Raw genomic sequence first — 15,227 nt, 5'->3', positions numbered from 1 at the left:
TCTAAGTAGCTTCAGTCAGTGCCAGTATAGACTCCAGCTCTGGGCAAAGACGCCTGGCCTTCCCCTGTCGTGAAGTGGCTGTGTGTGTGCCTTGCATGCAGTAGGTGCTCAGTAAATGTTTGCTTGGCTTGGTGTCCTCCACTGCAGATAGCAAAGCAGCTATTTGTCCGATCAAAGGAAGAAGGAGCTAAAAGTGATTGCAAGGCCTGCCAGTCAGTCCCCTTTCAGTCATCCTTCAGGGACCAGGGGCTCATTGGTCTCACTGGGGTCATTCCTCCCTCTCCCCCATGACCCCAGCCTGCCCTGACTCAATCCTGGCATCACATAGGAGGGTAGGAGGGCTGAGCGAGGCTGGAAGTGTGGACTCAGGCTCTAGGTGAGGAGGGGTCGGGGGTGGTGTGTGGCCACACTCAACGCATCGCATGTGCACACACGGAGGACAACAGAGTGGCAGTGATCTCACCAGTCATCAACCCTGGGCTTCTGAGACCCTGGTCAGCAGATCTGTCCTGGGCTGTCTGGGTCAGAATCACCTGGGAGCTTGTTGCAAATGCCCATTTCTGACCCTGCCAGGGGAAATTCTCCCTCAGTAGATAACACCTCCTCCAGGTGGTTCTGAAGTGCAGCTAGAGAACTTGCTGATCTGGTCCAGCCAAGCAAGGACATGACATGCCTAAGGTCACACAGCAGCCGGTCAGTGGCAGAGTTGGGTCCTCTCCAACCCTGTGTTCTTTCTGCTGTTCTCTGTGTGTTTCAGATTTGGGCCATGTGTCTGAATTTAATTAAAACCAAAATTAAATCCCTTTTGGTTTACCTATGGTTTTCTAAGATTCATACCTCAGTCTCTGTTTATTTATGCAAACTGCTGAGAATTGACAGTATGTAAAACTTTTTACTCACCAATCTAAGCTCTTTTAAGCAACTGGACTCCCATTCTCTGTGCTATCAGGACTCTAGGTGGTCCATTTCCCTGTTTGCTCAGTGACCCTGAGGGGACTCCTGCTCCCCTCGGGCTGGTCTTGATGGGGCTTGAGAGAGGCTGGGCGCTCCTTACATGCAACCCAGAAGAGGCAATCAATGGTCCTGACTCACCTCAGCTCCCAGCAGGATTCCTTTTTCAAACAAACTTGAAAATAACTGCTCAGGAGGCCCTGCAGTTTGAAGAGCGGGGTGACAATTCATTTCAGCTCAACAACCATTTATTAAAGGCCTCCTAGGCTCCGGGCCATTGCTTGGTGAGCCTGCAGAGGAATGTGGAGATAGATGAGTGCGGCACAGCGGCCACCTCTGCCCTGGGGCATTCTCTGTCTCCCCATATACAGTAAGTCATGAGCTGCTCAGCATTCAGCATAGCCTTCCATGCCCAACACATCAGGCACCCCTGTGGGCTGGCAGGACTCTGTCTGGCTAGGGAGGACCCAGACCTATCCCACCCGTGGTGCCTGGATCAGTGTTAGCCTGTCTGTAGGTCTGGGCCTCCCCAGTGGGTGATTAGTGGGGGTCCCTGGTAACAACCTCTCCAGACAGACCCTGGCACCTCTCTGTGGATGTGGCCCCCTGTCTACAGACTGCTGATGTGAAGAAAGGTGACGTCAAGGCAAGAGCACTGGCCAACACCCCAAAGTCCTCTTTCTACTTATCTGTGTGACCTTGAGCAGGCCACTCTACCAACTAAACCCCAGTCTCCTCAACTGTCAAATTGTGGAGGGGGTCCCTGCACACCTCCCAGAAATTTTAACTTAAATGAGGTAATGCACTTGAGTATGTGGAGTAAGCTATAAAACACAACACACTGTACTGTACTATTAACATCATTAATTGTTCATTCTCGAAGGGACTTTAGAGATGATCTCATCCAGTGGTTTTCATAATGATATTTCAGGCCATGGACTCCTTTCCTGGAATGAAATGTTACATTGAAGCCCGATACATAACACCTCTGCTGGGAGCTGGGGGAGGAGGCTGTGCACCTGGTGAGGACCGGTGTCAAGCAGCAGCTGGCTCAGGGCCCAGCAGGGCTGAAATGAGCACTCCAGTCTTCCAATGCCTAGTCCAGGCTCTTCCATGGCATCAGATGGTCTTCCAGAGGAAGATTCAAGTTCACACAAAAGAAAAATTCAAGAGCATTTGTCCTTAGATCCGAAATACTTGGTCAAATGCCTGGTCACAGCTGCCTCTGAGATGAAGACTCCATGACTAACTTCAAAAAAGCAGCTGAAGCGAGTAAGCAGAGCCCTAGACCTTAGACCAGAAAAGCTGTCAAACCACATCAGCTCTGGTCCCCTGGGGGGATGATAGTTTTACTCGCTGATTCTCAAAGGTGGGCGCAGGCATTTCTGCAGGGCAGGGAGCTCTTCCCTAGTTCACCTGCCCATTGGATGAGTCAGTGATGCTCAGGTGGGGCTGCCCCAGGTACACAGGATGACCCTTCAGGAAAAGACAAGAAGCTTCGGAAGAGTCAGGACAGAGCCAGACACCCACGTCCCCTCCTCACGAGAGCCCACCCGTGAGTGCTGAACTGACCCCACTGATGATGCGGCCACATCTGAATATGCTGCCCAGATCCGGCCGGGCCCCTGGCCCCCAGTCCAGGATTCTGAACCACGAGGCACTTGGTTGAAGAGCCCAGTATATCCAGGCCCTCAAGGAGGAGCTACCATTTCCCCTCACAAATATCTACCATGGATACATATTAAGCGTTTGTAAGCCTACTGGTACACTTTGCCGCACGACCCTCTTGATATAAGTTTTGGCTTGACTCCTCAATATCTGAAGAAGTACTTCCTTTTCTTTAGTCTTAAAACATCTCATTTGAAGTCTCAAAGGCAATCTGACCTTTGATGTTGAGAGAGCTGCTAAGAGGACCCTGTGTGTTCTGAGCCAATCCCTTCCTTTTATAACATTATGACGTCTGTGATTTCATCTTTCCAGGCAAAGACATTGTAGTATTGATTCATTAGCTCATATTTATCTGTTTTTCATCCATTCATTTGTTCACTTATCCCACAAATATTTATTGAGGACCTTCTAGGTGCCAGGTACTTTCTAAGTTCTGGAAATAGTGACCAAAACAGACAATCCCTGCTCTTTTAGGGTAGGTAATAAATTTTTAAAGAGTAAAAGACACAATGTCACATGCAAAGTACAATGCTACACTTGCAGGGAGCCTTCAGAGGATATAAGGTATAGATGTAAGTAACTGGTATCTTGTTTGGGAATTGTTGCTTGCAAGGAATAGAACCCCACACAAATGAGCTCAAGTAAAAAGGGAACAAAGGTAGGACCAGAGCAATCAGCTCTAAACACCATCATCTCTTTGGCATATACTCACACTGGCATCTGTTCTCCCTCCTCTCTCTTTTTCTCATTCCTCCTCTCTGTCCCACATTCCTTTCTTATCTCTTTGTCCCTCCTCCCTTCTCTAAGAAGGGATGTGAGTGGGGGAGGCAATAGATGGCATCACTACAAGTGGACACAAGATAGTAATTAGGGCAGAAGAGTGGTGTGAGCACAGCAAGGGCCATTAGGAAAGGGAGGTGGGAAGATAACTTAGAGCTCCATGGACTCAAGGAAGGCTTTCTGGAGGTGCTGTTTGAGTTGGGCCTTAGTATGAGGAGGATTTGGATTCCTCTTGGAAATCATGGTCCATTCTCAGAACAGAGAACGGAGGTGGAAGACTGCCAACTCAGAGCACTGGGGGGACAGACAGAAAGGGTCCTGATCACCTACTCATCATCATCCCTCCATCCCTATGATGCCTCCAGTTGGGTTCCTCTTCAGAGTGGACGGGATTCTCCTGAGTCCCATGGCTTGACTCTGCAGGCTAGACCACAGGAGCAGATGGGCTATGGCTGAAGGGGACCTGAGGAGGCAGGGTTATGAAATTACATAACTCTGGGCAGGGCAGGGGATAGATAAGGGCAGGAATGGGAGAAATGCTGCCCAGTGAGGTCAGACAGCCACGCACGGGGACCCAAGTAATGTGGCTTAAAGATTTAGCCAGGTGGCAAAAGGGGTGGCCGCTCCGTCCTACCCCCCTGTGAGTGTCAAGTCATCCAGTGACAGGTGCTTTGATGGAGAAGTCAGATGACAGGTGAGCCTCTAGTCTGCCAATGATTTGCTGACGGATCACTAGCATCAAGCAATTCAGTGTTTGTTGGGTTCCTCTGTATTTACTGGCACTTTATATAAAATGGCCATCTCGTCGGTCATATCTGAGAACCTAATACGTGGCGCCATCCGGGAGTCGTGGGTGGGGTGGGGCCTTCCTGGAGGAGGCAGAGTGAGTTACATATTATGTGCGCCTAGAGGTTAAAAACCAAAAAGCAGAGGCCTTGAAATGGTGGGGACAGGAGGATTCATTCTGAGCATTCACAGTTAGCCGGTGCTTTCACATAAATCATCTTCTGTTGGCTTTACATCAAGTAGGAAAAGTAGAGATTTTTCCCACTTTTGAAGGAGGAAATGGAGACTCAGAAGTTAAGATACCTGTTGAGATCACACAGCTACTGGCAGAGCTAGGACTTCATTCTGTCTGACCCCAAAGCTCAGGCTCCTGGCATGCCACCACGTGTGCCTGCTCAAGACCTGGGGGTCCGGTGGCAAGTCTGTGGGGCAGGTTCTGGGCTGGTCAGAGGCTGCCCGCACAGGCATATCCAGACTATAAGGATGGACGAGTTGCCCCCTCCCTGCCACAGACCTCTCCCCAACTTCTCAATGATCTCAATCCCTCTGGTCCCCAAATCAGCATTTACAGTTTGAAAAATGACCTATTGCAGGTTGCTTCTCCCAAGTTCAGGTATGAGATGAATCAAACATGTCCCTGAGTGTACCTGCCACATGCAATATAAGCCAGAAATTTAGGGCTTTCGCATAATTGGAGGTTGGCCCAGGGGGACCCCTGTAATATGTGGCTTATGCTGCACCCAGGTCCAGAGTCATGAGAGATGGTTTTGCTGGCTGGCTGGCTGTCCTCTGCATGAAGCATTGTCTTCATCATAAGTGCCTGTTGGATGCTGAATGGATCTGGGGTTTAACTCCTTGGGTACACGTCTCTTAGAGGAAACTTACCTGTTATGTGACATTTAGCTACTCTGAGCCTTGATTTCCTCTTTTCTAAAATGGGGATAATAATATGTGTTCTGGTGACCTTATAGTGTTATTGTAAGGTTACAGGCCTTTCTTCTCTTGTAAGCTCCCTGAGGACAAGGAGGGCTTCTATGTGAGACTAGCTTGTACTTTTCACAGCCAGTTGCATTCACTTAGGGTCCAGATCTGCAGATGACAAGGATGGTTTTAGCTGTCACCCTGCCTGGGGACTCAGCTGAACTTTTTGCCCTGGACTGTGGTGTAGAACTTCAGTGCATCAGAATCACCTGGGGAGCCTTTTAACTTACAAATTCAAGGGCTTCTGGTGATTTTAGTGCAGCAGGTCTGAGGTGGGGTCAGAGAAATAATTTTTGAAAAGCTCACCAGGTGATACTGGATTGCAGGCAAGAACGGGCTAACGGGGATGCAGGCTTATAGGCCAGGACAGTCTCCTGGGAGGAGGCCATTTGGCATCTCCAGCCTCCAGGCATGTAGGGATGGAGAGGTTGGGGATTCGTTTCTCTTGAAGAGGATGACAGCAGGAGTCAATTCCTTGCTTTGGAGAGGTAGGAACGAGGGTCAGAAAAGGAAAGTGACGGCAGTCACTGAGAAAAGACCTGGAGGCCTTGCAGGGATGTGACTGGACTGTGATCCCCATCCCTTAGGGCTGGGGCTGGACGCCACGGCTGCGATGGGCAGAGGGGCCGAGCTTTGCTGGTGCCATGACTGGGTTAATTGGACGTGTCACCCTGTCTCCCTCCAGATAGTGTTCCGGAAGATCAGCGATGTGAAACGAGAGGAGGAAGAGCGCATGAAACGGAAGCATGAGGCCCCCCTGATCTTGCCGCCGGACCACCCTGTCCGGCGGCTTTTCCAGAGGTTCCGACAGCAGAAGGAGGCCAGGCTGGCCGCAGAGAGGGGTGGCCGGGACCTGGATGACCTGGACGTGGAGAAGGGCCGCATCCTCACTGAGCACACTCACCGCGGCCTGGTAAAGGCCAGCGTCGTCACCGTCCGCGAGAGCCCCGCCACGCCCGTGGCCTTCCCAGCAGCCACCGCATCCGCAGGGCTGGACCACGCCAGGCTGCAGGCGCCCGGCACCGAGTGCCTGGGCCCCACGGCTGGCGGGGGCGACTGTGCCAAGCGCAAGGGCTGGGCCCGCTTCAAGGACGCTTGTGGGAAGGCCGAGGCCTGGAGCAAGGTGTCCAAGGCCGAGTCCATGGAGACGCTTCCCGAGAGGACAAAGGCGACTGGTGAGGCCACGCTTAAGAAGACAGACTCGTGTGACAGCGGCATCACCAAGAGCGACCTGCGTCTGGACAACGTGGGTGAGGCCAGGAGCCCCCAGGACCGGAGCCCCATCTTGGCCGAGCTCAAGCATTCCTTCTACCCCATCCCTGAGCAGACACTGCAGGCCGCCGTCCTGGAGGTGAAACACGAGCTGAAGGAGGACATCAAGGCTCTGAACACCAAAATGACGAACATTGAGAAACAGCTCTCTGAGATACTCAGGATATTAACTTCCAGAAGATCCTCTCAGTCTCCTCAGGAGCTGTTTGAAATATCAAGGCCCCAGTCCCCAGAATCAGAGAGAGACATTTTTGGAGCAAGTTGAGAGGTCTGTTGAAAAAAAAAGAGTAAGTCAAAGACAAAAAACCTACCCTCCTGCTCTAGACACCACCCCCTACCACACACACCTACATGACCAACAACTTTCAAAGTAGGCTTTTCCCAACAGAAAATCCAAGTGGGACCAGTCGCTTAGGCAAGCTCTCTCCTTTTCTCACTCCGGGGAAAGATCCTGGAAGAGGAGTGTGTCGCCACCCTGCAAGATGGCAGCTGCATCCGAACTGTCTTTGCACAATTTCGGAAGAGGGGGCATGCCGTCTAAAGGGTATTTTCCTTCATTTTCAATTTTTTACTGCCATGATATTTGTAAAAGATGAAAACCTCCAGGAGAGAACAGCAGCCACTGGGATTGGAGGGAGAGCAGCGAGAACCCCTCGTGTGTATTACCACGTTGGCCTCCTTTGCCAAGACCCCCAGAGGCTGCGGTGGGCACAGGGAGTTCCCAGCATTCCCTGTCCTTGGACAGCCTGTGTCTGACATCACCGTCTGTTTTCCTACTGTAGTCATTTGTAACAAGCTCGGGACAAGGGGAGCTTGAGGGACAGGGAGGGTAGAGCCTTTCAACTTTCTGTCTAATGGTTAAGGCCGAAAAGCAGCTGAGGTGCTTTGGGTGCCTCCTGGAGACACTTAGAGCCAGGAATCTTCAGGTCTCCTTTCCCAAAAGAGATGAGCCAGGTGTAGAAGCTGGAAAGGGCGGTGGAGATCCAGAGATTCTCTGGGCTGTGGTCTGCAGCCCACTCCTATCGGACAGCAGAAGGGAAGGGCCCTGGAGGCTGCGGATGAATCTCTGGCCCGGCTCCATGCCACTGGCCTCATCACACAGGCCCTTTGCTTCTTTTCCTTGTTGACTTCTTCCCACGTGTTCCTGTGGCATTCCTCAGGGTACGGGGCATCGGCAGGAAGGGTGATGAGCCCGGATTTGCTTTATTAGCAAAACAGACACACACACACACAACCTCAGAAAAATGACTGTAGCAAGTGCTATGTTCCTATTATGATTCTCGTTGGGACGTTTGTATTTTGTCCACCGCATGGGTTCATTATAGGACACTCGGGAGCCATGCTTGGCCTTATTTTAAAGCTAATCTCTTTATCTCATACTACAGTCAGTAGGACGTCAAGAGAATCCATGAGCTTGCAGGGCTGTGATCGTACTGGCTTCGGGACCTAGAAAAGGGAGCGAGAGGCAGGTGTTTCCAGGCTGTCTCTGTACAGTGATGGAAGGAGGTGGCCGTGGAGCTGTGGTCCACGGGAAGGTCAGAGCTTAGAACAGTGATCACGGAGCCACCTACGGGCCATCAAAGCCCCTGTGCCACAATGCGGGGGACACGTCACTGCCTCGTGGTCACTTGGGTCAGGTTATTCGTAAGCTTGGGCTCCTTTCAGTGGCGTCTGAGAAAGGAAAGAGGTCTCTCCCAGACAAGGTGGAGAAGAGGGGTCAGGACCCTAAACAATAAGCAAGACTGGAAGTTCAGCTCTAAACACTTACTTTGAGAGACTGAAATTAGGAGTGCAGGTGATCAGGACTGTTAGTCACAGCGTGGAATCATCCAGGGCCCTGACCGTCTGCGTGTATTACGCTCTGGCAGCCCCATGCTTGGCCCCTCTGCCAGGCATTGCTTTGCTGCAGAGTTTCTGGATCCCAATGTTGACTTCCCTTAGCACTGAAGGGAACCGTGACAGGTCAGGACCTGCCCTACCAAAGATATCTAGCGTTTCGGAAAGCTCCCCATCTGGGCCTACCCACCCCCTCCAGTCCTGTTCAGTGGCCATGGCATGACCGGGCCCTTGGACCTTAGTTGTCTGTGCAGAGCGGGGCTGTCCTCTCCTGGCTGCCAGGGTTGGCACAGACAGCCCCGGGGAGCAGAATCTGCAGGTCAAGGGCAGGGTCCTTCCCCAGAGGCCCCACACACTTGTGCAGCTTCTCCCATGAGGCTTACGGGGGTGGCCCCCTGGCTTCCTGAGGCCGAGACATGATTGAACTCAGCCTCCGGTGGCAGCATACAAAGAAGAGGAAGTGAAATTTCCCAGGGTCGAGCATCATGCCTGTTCATGGCTCTGGGTAAGTCACGGGGCTTTCAGCATCTTTACCTCGAGAAGCTGCCCGCTAGTCCTTGGGGCCAAGGCTGTAAAAAATCTGGAATCCCATCTGCCAGCTGCCTCTGAATCATTCCCGTTTGCTGTCCCTTAAACGTGCTCCTCAACCTGCTTCCAGAGTTTAGGACTCACTACTTGTAAGGCAGGGCGAGGGCGCCGGTAACTCCAACACCCAGCTTCAGGAGCAGCTGCCCAGCACCCTGCAGGCCCCTCCCTCCAGCTCTGCCTGAGAGGTACAGGTATCTATTAAGAAATGACTCCCCAGTGGCTCTGAGGGGAAAAGATGCTAATGTGCGAGACTTTGACGTCCAGACCTGTTTGGGGAGGGGGTGGGTGGGGAGGGTGAATAATGCTGCATGAATGCACTGCTTGATCAACTCCTAGGATTCAAACTGGGCTAGTGATGAGAAGCCCGGATCCACTCATCCCGGGGTTGCAAGGCCCGCAACCCATGCTCCTGGGGGTGACAAAGCACCACAGGTATGGCCGTATATGCTTTTATTCATCTCCACTTAAGGATTTTAGGGATTTTTTGCTATAATGGTTTTCTCGGGGGGGGGGGGGGGGGAGAACATTTTTTTAAATGAGCCCAACCTTGTTTCCATTTTCTGACATGCACTTGGCCATGGGCTGCTTTGTGCTAACTACCTACCCTTGCCCAGATGCTGCTCTGGCTTCCCAAGCAAGGACCACAAGCTTCAGATACTGACTCAATCTTCCACTATAAAGCGTTATCTGGTGGCTGATGAGAGATCAGGGAAACAAAAAGTATTTGGGTGTTGGACCCAATCTTTGTACTTTAGAAAAGTTATGCTGAGAGATGTGGGTTTACCTGAGCTATGTTTTTCCTTTTTGAGGGAAGGGGACATGTCTTTATACCACTGCCCAGTCATTGCTGGTTACTTTGATCTCTTCCATCAATTCCTGACTTTGAATATCATTCATAGGGAGGCTGCATTTCCCAGAGCGTATCCTGACAGGCTGGTTAGAGTAGGAGGTCCTGCCGCTACCGCGCGGTTTCTTGGTGAGCACCTTCCCACCCCCACCTCTCGCTGATGGAGGTGTGGCTGAGTCTGTGAAATGAGATGGTCAACAGATGGAGTGCTTGTTCTTGGTGGAGGGTGCTGTCTCCAGCAGTGAGTGCTGCTGTTTTCCATATACACACAAGAGCGTCTCCACTGGGTATGACGAAACTCCCATAGGAAGGAACAGGAGGCAGTCATCTGGGTGAGAAGCCCTGGTCTAGTGCACAATCTTAGTATCTCCACCTTCATCCATCCCCTTCCTTCACACACACACACACCCTGGCTTGATTCTTTCTAAGACTTTTCTTTATATACCGGACCTCAGATTAAATCTGTGGGCAAAGGGTCTATAGCCAGTAGTAGGCAACCAATGGCTTCTAAAAACTCTGATGCTACGGCAACATGGGCCTGAGTGTTTCAAAGCTGTTCCCATTTCTTGTTATCTAATTCCTGGGCTTGTTTTACTCTCAGCCTTCTAGATCATCCTCTGTGCTGCTGCTGGCCAAACAGCAGGCCCTTTCCTGGAATCCTCTTTCAGAAGTGGAATTAGCACAGCTCAGAGTAAAAATGCACTCTATCACACTACCCCAGCCAGCGACCTTCCTGTCCCAAATCGTTAGGTGGAAGGTGAAAGTATTAAGCCAGCTGTTACACTCTGTGTCTAAGCCTGTGTGGGGAGGGAACGAATGCCTTAGAAATGCCAGGTAGGTGCAGAAAGAGCCTCATCTCCCTTTGCTGCATTGACCACCAGATGGCATATGCACCCTCTGGGAAATTTTAGGAGCCCTGGCGGACATACAAGTGGATGTGCGTTTGGTGCATAGATTGTACAGTGTTTTGCAATAAAGATGTTTAGCCTTAAGACCCTTGAATGGAACTCCAACTGTGACGGAACTGCCAACATTTTCACCTCTCTTCCCACCTCATGTAGTGTTGCTTAAAGAGGAGGCCCATTGAGGGCACACTCAGGCCCCTGGACAGCCTCTCTTCCGCCACTCCATCATTGTACTGCCTTCTCGCTCGCTTCAATAAAAATCACCTTCACCAGCTCTCGTGCCCTCCAACTGGACGAGATTCACTGTCCTCCCAGCATTAACCACAGCCATCAGAGACACCACCGTTTTTTTTACCCCTCGTGTTCATGTTGAGATGTTTTAATTTCCACCCCTCACGGTTCAAAAGAATCAACGTGAACTTGCCTCCAGCTTAAATTAGTTTCAAGTGAAACTTCATGCGAGCAGTATCAGACTTATTCTGGAACCTTTAGAACTGGACTTGAATACCCCACAGGTGCCGGACTGGTGGATGCCCTCCCCACCCACCATTAAAGTTTTCTTAGAGCCATTGTCTCTTTACCTGTGACTTCTGAGTCAGCCAACAGATCCATCTGTTGTTCAATGAGACATTCACGGATCTTGTATCAGGATGTGAACTGCTTTTATGTGAAGAAAGAAGCGACCATCCCCGCCCCTGCCCCCCTCCCCCCAAAATGAATGTATTCTCCATGTCCAGACGCCATATTTGTGCATCCACTGGCGACTGCCCACATCCGGCATCTCGCAGACACTGCGAGGACATGTCTGCTCACGAGCAGTTCGTCACTCTGGGGCTCTTCCTTGTATTCACACACGTACCACTGAGTCCCACCAAATCCTCCATTGGGTTCTTCTTCTTCCTTTGCATCTGTCACTTTGTCCAAAGGAGCATGAATCAACAGAAGTGCAGACAAGCTGGTGACTATTTTTGTGGCTAGCTAAGGATGCTGCCAGAACGCCACTGTATGACTGCAGCCTGGGGATGTTAAAAGGAACAGGTGGGCCCCCCCCCATTGATATTCCCTTCTCAACATTTTTAAACAAGCACAAATGATATTTGTAAAAACGAAAGAAAAGTTTAATTTTATTTATTATGGTAATAAACTATTTTATACATGATCATACATGATCGCTTTTGCCTTTCCTTATATAATTTCCAGGCCTTGAGTTGGGTGTTCGGACCTAAGATGACAGGACAAGGTGGTACTGTACTTTCTAGTCCTTTTCAAGAGCCTGGGGAGCTCTAATTTGGACAGCACCTATAACTGTGGTTTTGGGAGAACTTAAAATTCTAGAGACACCAAGATTGTGTCAAAGTACTGCATGGTGAGAAAATAGCTGTGATATGAAATTGCCATATGATCTTGAAACAGAGCTGTATCTGCTATGCAAACATAGAGATGCCTTCCAAACCTGGCATCACTGGAAAGTTGAACACAGAACTGAAGTTGATCTCCCACCTAGAACTGAACCTTTTTGATCTTGAACAATTTGGAATGAAATTTCTGTATTCGTGCTTTGCTGCCTTTTAAAGCATACTGTCAAAAAATTAACTGAATGTTTTTGGAATAATTCAGTGTCAACAATATGAATTCTGATCTGTGCTTTAATTCACTGATAGTCACAGAAGCTATTAAGGTAGAGGACTCCTTGTCCCTAAACCAGTCCTATACACCAGCACTGTTTTAGTTCTGCTGCGGTTTTAACAGGTATTGCTTCCGCTCATGGCAAGGTTTTCCACAATGTTGCCGACATGAGTTCTTATTTCATACCAATGGACTACATTTCAAAAATGGTGCTTTTCTTTTTATATAAAGTACAACTTAACTCAGGGACAAGGAATCTGTGATCTGCAAGCCATATTCAGGCCTCTATTTAATTTCGTAGGGGCACAGTATAAATCCAATATTTTTAATGACTTTCTCCCCACACCCTATTATTTTTTTACGTTGCAGAAAAGCATAATAAAACTAAGGGTGATTTTTTTTTAATTCCAAATGATTGATCATTTCAAAAGTCTCACCTAATAAAGCACTGAACACTGTACTCTTTAGATAGCCTCAACAGTGAAAAAACTCTTTGTGAATATGATTTTTATAATTAGTCAAAAGGACTACGTAACACAGAGCCAAGTAATAGATATTACATTTTGGGTGCCAAATGGGGTTCAACGATAAAAAAGAGGAATTTTGTTGGTTTGTTTTAAAACAATTTCCCTGAAAAAAGGCCTAAGAGAGGTAACTCAACATGCACTGAGGAGGCCAGCACCGTCAACATAATCTGGCTTCTCAGTGGTTGGCCTTTCTGTATGGATACGTCCTGGTACACTTGCTAGAGAAGAAATTCATTACATTATGGTTCATTTCTTATAGTCAATAATTATATTATGATTTTAAATAAGCAATGAGCTGTCTCTTTCTCTGAGGCAAAACCCCCTCCCCCTAAATTACTGTTCTCCTAACATATAGGTCATTATACAATCATATATAGGATTGATATATTTTCTTTCTAAGTCTGCAGGCTTTAACAGAACAAAAGGCTCTGCTGTCACTTTCCAAACAAATTAACCTGAGGAAATAATGAAATACGTTTCAGTCTTCTTGCATGGTCTCAAGAATTAGTCAAGATGACCAATATTTGGCTGTCCTTCAGATGTTTTCCTTTCCTCCTTGGGGATCGTCACAGTGATCATGCTGGAGCTCTCTGGTTTGCCCACAGAGCTAGGCTGGAGTCAGAGGTTCCTGGGGCTACAAGTGACCTTGGGATCTGTCTAGCTGTTTCCCTGTCCTGTGCTTGAAGTGGCCCAGGGCTGAGAATTATGGAAAGTGACACGTCAGATGTTCCTCAGCTGGAACTGCTCTGTCTGCTCAGACACCTCAGGAGTATTTCATTTAAAGCAACTCCAAGATCTGAGCTCATATGCGTGAAAAGAGACATCATTTTCATATTACAGTTGGAGAAAAACAAGAGGTTAAAGTTAAGAAAACAGTGGTCCTGAAAAATCCACATATTGCTTAATTAGGCCTCAAGTATGTAGCTAAACACAGGAATCATTTACTCATTTCTGAGAACCACTCTAAGTCATGTAATAGCTTAAAAGAAATTCAGGACTATTACTCTCAAATAATTCACTGACTCTTCCCATAGAGTTTAATGAGTAAGTAAACCTATTTGTTTTTATATAAATGGCATCTCCAAAGAGCTGAAAATATTTTGCACTATTTGTATATGCACATACATTAGACAGTCCCCTGCAATTATCTTCACGCTACTTTTTTCCCTATAAAGTTCAGCCAAAAGCCCTCTGGCTGACCACAAATCTCGAATTAGTGTTAAAAGTCCATGAAGTTTTACTGTCATTTATCTGACTGCTCACTCTTCCTCAACCTCATCCCTTCCTTAAAACTTCCCAGCACCTTGGACTCACCTGCCTGTGTCTCCTTATCCTTTACCAAGACAGCTGCTAAAGCAATTGCTGTCCTGGTCTGCCTGCCTCCCTCCAGCCTCTGTTCTTTGCTGCAGCTAACACAGTGTGTGCCCACCCCGTCCTCACCATTTGGTCCCCTCCCCACTTACCTCCAAGCAGCGTGGCTAGGAAGAAAGGAAGTCTGCAGAAAGACTGGTCCTGCACTAGGAGTTTAAATCTCATTGAGCTAATAACCACAGCCAGGGCAGCCAGGACACAAGGACAACAGCAAATGACTAATAGGAGACGGTGGGGCACAGACCAGGTCCAAGTGCACCTTTCACTCAATGACAATTCACATGCTTGAGATGTTCTATTCTCCCATAATTGGGTACACCATGGATTCAAATTTTAAAACTGCTTCACTTACCCTCTGCCCCCTCAGAAAAAAAAATCCAAAGCCAAACAGAAGTATTCTGAATTATCTACAACTTGGGGCCATTAGTGGCCTGTCCACATCTTTCCAGAAGAGTGAATAATTCTGAATTAGGTAAGTGTGTTTCAATTTTAAACATTTTCCTCAAAAAATATTCAAAACAATTTTACAAAAATATGAATTGTCTATGTGACAGAAAAGGCTCCATTTTATTTGAAACAATGTAAACCACTGAGCGTAAACCACTCAGTGGGAAGATGACTGTTGGGACTTTTGTGAAGAGAGAAAAGACCACAGAAAGTCATCTTTACCTTCTATGACTTGCCTGACAGCACCTGTCTGTGATACAGAATTAAACCTGTCCCTGGTTTTTAATTCTGCTTCTTTACTGGGAAACAATTAAGGTAGCGGTAGAGGAACTGCCATGTTATATAGTTCCCTGAAAATCCAGGCAACAAGCAGCCAAATGTAGATCCCCCCGATGAAGCTCAAATAATAGCTCTCCTAGCAATGCCACAGAAAAATTAGGAGTTTGATCCTTTGATCGGGTAATTGGAAACACAGCTGTGGCTCTGTCACCTCTCTGCTGAGAAACTAAAGTGTGAAGCTAGACCCAGTTCTGGTTCTAGAGACTAAACTGCAAGACATGGGCGAGGGGTCACTTAAATGCCAGCAATGTGTTTCAGAAATACTGCCCAATGGTGGACAGGCTTATAACTAATCAGGATTTC

The 15,227-nt window shown here is 48.5% G+C and overlaps 1 protein-coding gene across 2 annotated transcripts in view; it reads left to right on the top strand.

Annotated features, from left to right (window-relative positions):
* Positions 1–7,102, top strand: part of KCNH1 (potassium voltage-gated channel subfamily H member 1) — a 411,257-nt gene extending 404,155 nt beyond the window's left edge. For both annotated transcript variants that reach the window (XM_057728018.1, XM_057728017.1), the window contains exon 11: positions 5,852–7,102. In XM_057728018.1, the coding sequence (XP_057584001.1) occupies positions 5,852–6,703 (852 nt within the window). In that variant the 3' untranslated portion in view covers positions 6,704–7,102. The remainder of the gene's footprint in view (positions 1–5,851) is intronic.
* Positions 7,103–15,227: the final 8,125 nt, after the last annotated feature.

The sequence above is a fragment of the Hippopotamus amphibius genome, chromosome 3, assembly GCF_030028045.1.
Source record: "Hippopotamus amphibius kiboko isolate mHipAmp2 chromosome 3, mHipAmp2.hap2, whole genome shotgun sequence".
NCBI lineage: Eukaryota > Metazoa > Chordata > Mammalia > Artiodactyla > Hippopotamidae > Hippopotamus > Hippopotamus amphibius.
This window is presented reverse-complemented; position numbering and strand designations above follow the sequence as displayed.